We start from the raw sequence: 7,807 nt of genomic DNA on the forward strand, positions 1-7,807 counted from the left end.
ATTGGCGAGACCTCCTCTCTACAATAAATCAAAAAAATGAGCCGGGCGTGGTAGCGCGTGCCTGTAGTTCCAGCTACTTGGAAGGCTGAGGCGGAAGGATTGCTGGAGCCCAGCAAGTTGAGGCTGAGGTGGCTGGGAGAGGCCACTGCGCTCCAGTCTGGACGACGGAGTGAGACTCCAACTCAAAAAAAAAAAAACCACAAAAAACTGACCTTTGTTTAAAAAGTGTATCAAAAGTTTGTAAATGTGGGCCAGGCACGGTGGCTCACACCTATAATCCCAGAACTTTGGGAGGCCAAGGTAGGATTGCTTGAGCCCAGGAGTTCAAGACCAGCTTAAGTAATGTAGAAAGACCTTGTCTCTACAAAAATAAAAAAAACTAGCTGAGTGTAGTAGTGCATGCCTGTAGTCCCAGCTACTTGGGAGGCTCAGGACTACGGACTGCCTGAGACTAGGAGGTTGAGGCTGCAGTGAGCTGTGATCTACCACTGCACTCCAGTCTGGGCAACAGAGTAAGACTGTTGACTCACTCTGTTGTGGTTTCTAACATGCATTACTATACTTTAATTCATTATCTATTGGACGTTAAAAGATTTTGAAAGGGAAAACAATATTTTTGACAACTAAATGTTTCAGATGAAGAATTTATGCAGTTGGAAAGAAAATGGATTTTAGAATGAGATGAACTTAATTTCAAATCCCGATTCAGTGATGTGTGATCCTGGACAGTTATTTAAGTCACTTGAGGCTCAGTTTCCTCATCTGTAAAATGGGACAATAATGCCTTATATTTTGGCACAGATTAGAAATATTATAGATAAATCACCTGGCATATAATAGGTACTCAATGATAGCTATAAGAAACTTTTAAAGAATAAAATGTGGTTTTCTTCTAACATCTTTTTGGTATGATAGGAATACCTAGCAATGCTTTAACAGGGATAGCTGTGACTATCACCTACTATCTCATTCTTAATGTCCAGCCTTAGCACTCAATGATTATTTAATGCATGAATAAATGTCAGTGTAAACTAGGCTAGACAATTACAATAACAGTACATTCAGTTGACATAGTTCACCACATAGCAAAAAGAAATATGGCATTAGAGACCACGTCGATATTTAGCTCATCAACCGAGTTACATTAATTAGTAAATCAACCTGTTTTCATAACCAGCTGCTCATCAGACCTGTGAGCATTAATTAGTATTTAATTTTATTAGGTTTAATATTTTAAAAATTCTTACTTAGATTTTTATTAAATATACGCTTCCCGTTAGCTTCCTGTGACCTTGACTGGTCACATCCATACCATTACTAGACATTTATTCTTGTCCCTTTTGGCTAGTTATATGCTAACACTTTTCTTACATTAATACATTGTTTAACCTGTATACTTTGATACCTCCAGCAGTAGCAGCGCAGGCCAGATGTTTTGCAGAAAAATACGGAACAAGAAAATAAATGACCAAGACTATATGAAATAAGTCTAAACTTGACCATTAGAAAAAACAAGAATATAAATAAATGTTGATCTTTTCCTTTACAGATGAATTGAAATACATCAGTCAAATATATACACTTTGCACATATGAACTTAGACCTGAAATGAACTAAATTGAGGTAAAGGGTATCAAAATTATATAATACAGTGAGACCAACAATATCTCATTAAAATAACTGAAGATATGCTCAATAAATATGGTACATTTTTAAATAGATATGGACTTTGCGTAAATTTAATATGCTAAATGCGTAAGATTAAATTTCCATTTGTATAGAATTATCTAAAAAGTAGTGAGTCAGCGAAAAGTTGGAAGCCCCTTATGGGATAAGTATTGTGCTAAATACATAAAAAATAAAGTTTTATGATATTCTTCAAACTAAGAATATCAAGAAGGCACTAATCATTTCAAATATCTCCTATATTCTTTTAACATAGTTCACTAAAAAGTTCTTCATTAAATATTCACATCAAAACATAACACATGACACAAGATGTGAAGGATGGCAGGTGTAAGTGGCAACACCAGGAAGAAAAACACTTTTACTAACAGCAACAAAGACATGTAGGTTATAACACATTTCTGAGCATGGTGGTATTATAGTCTACACATATCTACACACTAGCTTATTATTAAAAGCCTCAGCAGTTTTCTCATTTTCAGTAGCAATCTGATTTTTAAAGCGTGCTGTTTTCATATCTGAATAATAATGTCTTTACAATCATCTTTTATTTCCTCCCTGTCATTTCCCACAAATCATTAGTGTTGGATTTTGAATATTTCTTCTAATGTTTTTATGGTCAAATCTTCTGATGTCTCAATATATTTACCTCTTAAGTGCTTCTGTACAGTATTTCTAACAATTTCTGAGGAGTACTGCACAAAATATAAGTCTTTTTCCAAATGCCTACTTTTAAATAAATTTGTCTCCTTTGTTAATAGCGTGTAAAGAGATACAATAAATTTGGGTTCAAAACCTTAATGTCATTGGTTAAAGTGGCAGAGTTCTACAAGAAAATCGTAATCCAAGATTCAAAATTCTGAAAATCAAGTTTTCAAGCCTTTTTTTATTAGAAAATTTAAATTATTACCTTTAAAAAAAAGGAGTAGCCAATGTCCATTTTTGAATTTTCTCAAACAAATAATAATAAAAGATAGCAAATTAGGATAAGAAAACATATTATAAGACAGCTTTCTATTTTATACAACTTCTAGTTACCTTTTCCTGCCCATCCACCTATTTCTGTTCAGCAGAAAAAAAAAAAATCCACTTATTTTTGCCTTTTTGGGTTTTCCAAGATGAACTTCATTTACCTGAATACAAACAAGAGCTAAGGAAATGGCTTTTATATTGGCATAGACCAAAGGCATGTCTCATGAACCAGGAAACCCTGCCTTCTATGGCTTCTTTTGCAGTTTTAGAGTCCAACGGTTAGACAACTAACTGAAAGTCGAACAATATTCAAAATGACACAGATTGACAATAACAGAAACACATGGAATCCTCTTAGCTGTTATTCTTTCTAATAGACAAATCCCTAGCATTCTGTAAATAAAATTATAAATACTAAAGAAACGAAGAGAATTTCACAATGGGGAAAGGATAATTTCTTATCATAATAAATATTTTGGTACAAATTTTTAAAAAAGTAGAAAAGTTTAGTACCTTTGGGTACTTTTTTCTAATAAAACCATACCTGCTTCAGAACTTGTTTGATTATAGCTGCTAACAATGCTGTTTGGTATCACTGGAGTGGAGGACGTTGAAATTCTTGACTGAGGTGGATTGGGATGTAATGAATTTCCTAAAGCCATGCCCGACTGACTGAGCATCCCACAGTTCCCGCTAGCCTGAATCTGATTTATTAAACCTGCAAGATGGTGGTTGGGGACTGGACTGTTACTATGAACAAAGTTAGTGTTTGCATTGTGGCAGTGCACGGCCTCCCCTCTTAAAGGTATGTTCTGTGTCAGTGAATTCTGAAGAACACTGGAGTTCATATTGGGATCTGTAAAATGCAGCTGGTTAGCAGAGCAAGGCAAAGCAGTATTTGAGCCCCCACAACCCGGGGTACTATTGCTACTCAAGTGAGAGCTTTGACAACTCATAGACTGTAGTAACTGAGACATTGAACTGATGGGAAATGAACCCTGGCCCTGCTTCCTTAGCAAGTCGGGTCCAGGTTTAGGAACTGCAGAACTATCCATTTGAGACTGTCTGAGCAAACTCAACACTGTGGTAGGTGGCTGTTTTCTTTTCCGCATTGAGTCTTTTTGCTGAGACATCAGCTTATCTCTTAGTGCTGCTCGACCACTTTGCCCTTCACCTGTTGGGAGAAGCATGTTGGCAGTAGGAGGGAACATGGTGTTTAAAGTGCTATGTCCTTCAGTGTTGCCACTGCCGGCAACAGCTCCAGAATTGCTACTGCTGCTATTGTTGTTACCAGCAAGTTTGTTTTGATTTGCTAGCTGTGCTTTGGCTGCGGCTGAGAGTAAACTACTTGCTGGAAAGGAGGCAGCATTGTGCTGGTTCAAGATCTGATTTAAAGGCATTCCCAGCAAACCAGGCTGACTCTTTACAGAACCACTTCCGGCAGATGCAGTAGGAAAAGCTGCACTGCTTGGGGGATTTAGTACATTACTCATTCCAGCAATTAATGGATTAGGGATATCCTTGTACTGATGATGTCCATCGGACTTGGTAGAGGGGCTTGATGGCATTGATGGCCTTGGGGACCCTATTGTTGACCTTGGTGACCTGGGTGGAACCTTAATACCACTACAAGTGGCCTGGGGTCCTACAGGTGGCATCATGAAATTTCCATGATCTGATGATGTGGAAGATGAGCGTGATCTTTGGGGCGATGCCTCAATCCTTCCAATTCCAGTCCCCATCATGTGCACTGGGGATGTCACTGGAGAAGGGGACAGGGAGGTTGAAGCTGAATGCTGAACTCTTTGAACATGACTCCCATGATTCATGTGACCAGGTTTTACAGTTGGCAAAGGGAGATTACTTGGCAAAGGAACAACAGCAGGAGGCATGCTTACATTCATCACAGGTACCTGAGAGTGGACATTTGAATGGAAACTGGTTGGATTAATGATAACAGGGTTCTGATTCACTGGTTTACTAGGAATAGGGTCAAGAATGCCAAGTGGATCTTTCTCAGATGTTAATGGCTTTTTCTGAAGAGCACAAGAAGGTGGAGGAGGGGGAGGTGGGCCTTGGGGTGGTTTGTGGTGGAACATTGCTCGTGGTATTTCCATAGTAGTTGAAAAATTACACATTGGTTTTTTCATTACTGGACTCTTTGTAGTCAAGGTTGGGGAAAGAGGTATATTAGTCCTTCCAGCCATTGCACAAGATGACTGTACAGGAGAACCATGTAGCATTACTGAAGGTGGAGAAAGAGGAGTCCTATTCAGGTGAATAGGACTAGAATTGGGAGCTCCATGAAAACCAGGATTATTTCTTGTGAAAACATCAGGACTTCCAAGTGGGTCAGTCCTTGGAGAGATTGAGCCATCTCCATATATCTGGGAACCTGATGATGCTGGGCTGGGCAGGCCTCCATGGCTGCCACGGAATGGAGATTTCTGTCCGTGTTCACTGCTGCCCAATCTCTGTCGGGGGTAGGCAGGGTGGAGTTCTTGTTGTTGGCTTCCAGGCAGTTCTTGTACATATAGCCTTCCCATGGCATTTGAAGATCCAATCATTAACTTGAAAGGATTCTTACATTCAGGCATTACTGAATTTGTAATTCCTTCATGAGACTTATTTCTTACTGATCTTGGAGTTGCTGCCCGTGAAGGTACCACAGGAGTTGCATCTGATGTGAAAGAGAAAAAACGAATTTTGTTAATAGTTTCACTTCTCTTGTGGTAGGAAGGAAAGGAGAAAATCAGGAAGGGACACAGGGAGGAAGGGCATCTAGAAATAGACATCTGCAAATAAAATCTGTGATTCTGTGTAAATAAAAAGAGTTCTTTGTGGCAAATGTTAAACTTTGATTTTCAAAATGTAAATTATTCCTCTTAGTTGACCAGGCTCTCAGTAACTGCTTATTATGCTTTTTACCTCTTATCTGTTGAGAAAGCATGGGCATCAAAATGAGTACATAATGACATCAACCATTCTAATTATATTTAGAATATTCAGATTCAAGATTGCCAACCCACATGGAGATGGTGATGTTACTATCTTGTCGGATTAAAAATTTTTAAGAACACAGTTATGATAGAAAATTGTAATCTGTGTGGCATGATATTTTATTGAATGATTTAAATGTGCACCCCATAAATGTTTGTTACCTTACTGAAACCTTCCCAGAATAGTTATAGTAATATTTCCTTATCTCAACATTTTCAGTGTGAGAGTCAGATTCTTAATTTCTGTGAATTAAGCAAATGGAATTCCAAATCTTTTATAATGAGAGCAATAACAAGAATAGCTGCAGTGGTAGTGCAATCATGCTTAGCTTCACATCATGTCTGTAACACGGTGATTTCTTTGCCTTTAATTAGTCATTATTGTCAAAAAAAAAAACAAAACAGCCTTAGTCAACCTATGTAAAAGATTGCAATTTCCTTTATTAGGATAGATTCTCATGTGAAATTTAGTTGAACTGCTAAAACCTTTGGTATTGGGTTCCAACTGAGTATTCTCTTTTTACATGAGTGCATTTCTCCCTCTTTGGCTTTTGGAGATCAGACAGAATACAGGCAACAAAAGCAAGCCGATTCATCATACAGAATTTTCATTCTATCATGTCAGAATTCTAGGCTTAAGTTTTTTAGCCCCTAAGGATGTTTAACTATTTTATGAAGTTGTGCATTCTAAAACAGAGATGGCAAATAAAATTCGTTTCATATGCCAATTCCTATCAACTGGTGGTAGCCGCTTAGAGAGTTGTGTTGAAAAGAATGCTGAGCTCTAGCTGGGCTCCATGAGAAAATGTCTGTGAGTCTGTTGCAGGCACAGGAGATAAGAGTGGCATCATTCATGCTACATATTTGCCACACCTATTTTGAAATGTACAACATATTAGCAAGTATAGTTACAATCATTTGCAATAGGAAGTACACTTACTTTAATGGATAATTACACATTTAAGATAAATATATTTCTCCTACCTGCTAGACAGTGTATAGGTCAAATCATATCATAACAATTTCTAAGATAGTGGCTCTCAGCCTGCACAGATGTCTATGTAAGGCACGTTTAAGTAGTAAGAGAATGCAGTGAATATATATTTTTCTTGAGAAATGTAGATTCTCTGATTTTATGATGGTGGATGTTCTTTGATAGTGATTTCTCATGTAATATATGAAAAGTTGGGAACCAATGATATAAGAGAATTGTAGCAGATAGACTCAACTGAAGCTCACTTTCTTGTTAAAAAGAGATTTTTACAAGTTTGCAATGAAAGAAGTAATATATGAAAAATATTTGCAGTATTGTACTTGACAAATAGTGGGAATATAGTTACTTGTATTAGCATTATCACATTACTGTGTTCTCTTTAGTGACAAAACTACCTACTTGCATCTTTTCTTGGGTATCGATGTATTTATATAAATATTTGTAGTTCAATGATTAAAAATGTAGACATTGACATTTTTATATTCAACTAACAGAATTTAGAAAATAACAGTGGTTTAGAAAGGATTTCTTCCATATCTGGCGAAAAACAGTTACCATCTTTAAAACAATAGAAATTCTAAATACATAAAAGTCAGGCTGATGTTATGCTATAGCAAGGAACTAAAAATACAAGTGTTAGCAAGTATAAATGCTAGGCACCTGTCAAGTGCTTTCAGGCATATTCAAATAGATCTTCAAAAGAACAAACAGAAACAAATAATTTTGTATTTAAATAAAAGGAGGTGAAAACTACTATGTCACTTTTCTGAACTTTTAATTATGTAATTCTCAGTCATATGAAAACATAGTTTAAAATTAGGAAACTGAAATTAATGTTATGTCTGAAACTAGTAATTAATCCAATTAAGTATATCATTTTAAAAGGGGATGGAACTATACCTGTTATTACCTGTATTAGTTAAAATTTGCCTTTAATTTCAATAATTAAACTTGTATGTATAGTTATGACAAAGAACCTAGATCCAGATTCTGCTAGGGTCACTGGAAAGGCAATAAACAGACTGTAGAAACAGATAAAACTTTTTTTTTTTTTTGAGTTGGAGTCTCACTCTGTCACCCAGACTGGAGTGCAGTGGCCGCTCCCGGCCACCACAGCCTTGACCTGCTGGGCTCCGACGATCCTTCCGCCTCAGCT

The 7,807-nt window shown here is 37.0% G+C and overlaps 1 protein-coding gene across 2 annotated transcripts in view; it reads right to left on the reverse strand.

The window, feature by feature from the left end:
* MBD5 (methyl-CpG binding domain protein 5) overlaps window positions 1-7,807 on the reverse strand; it is a 422,713-nt gene that overhangs the window by 42,555 nt on the left and 372,351 nt on the right. For both annotated transcript variants that reach the window (XM_008059870.2, XM_008059871.2), the window contains one exon: window positions 3,203-5,338. In XM_008059870.2, the coding sequence (XP_008058061.1) occupies window positions 3,203-5,338 (2,136 nt within the window). The remainder of the gene's footprint in view (window positions 1-3,202; window positions 5,339-7,807) is intronic.

This window comes from Carlito syrichta, unplaced genomic scaffold (assembly GCF_000164805.1).
Source record: "Carlito syrichta isolate Samal-C Ts95f unplaced genomic scaffold, Tarsius_syrichta-2.0.1 Scaffold304408, whole genome shotgun sequence".
Classification (NCBI taxonomy): Eukaryota; Metazoa; Chordata; class Mammalia; order Primates; family Tarsiidae; genus Carlito; species Carlito syrichta.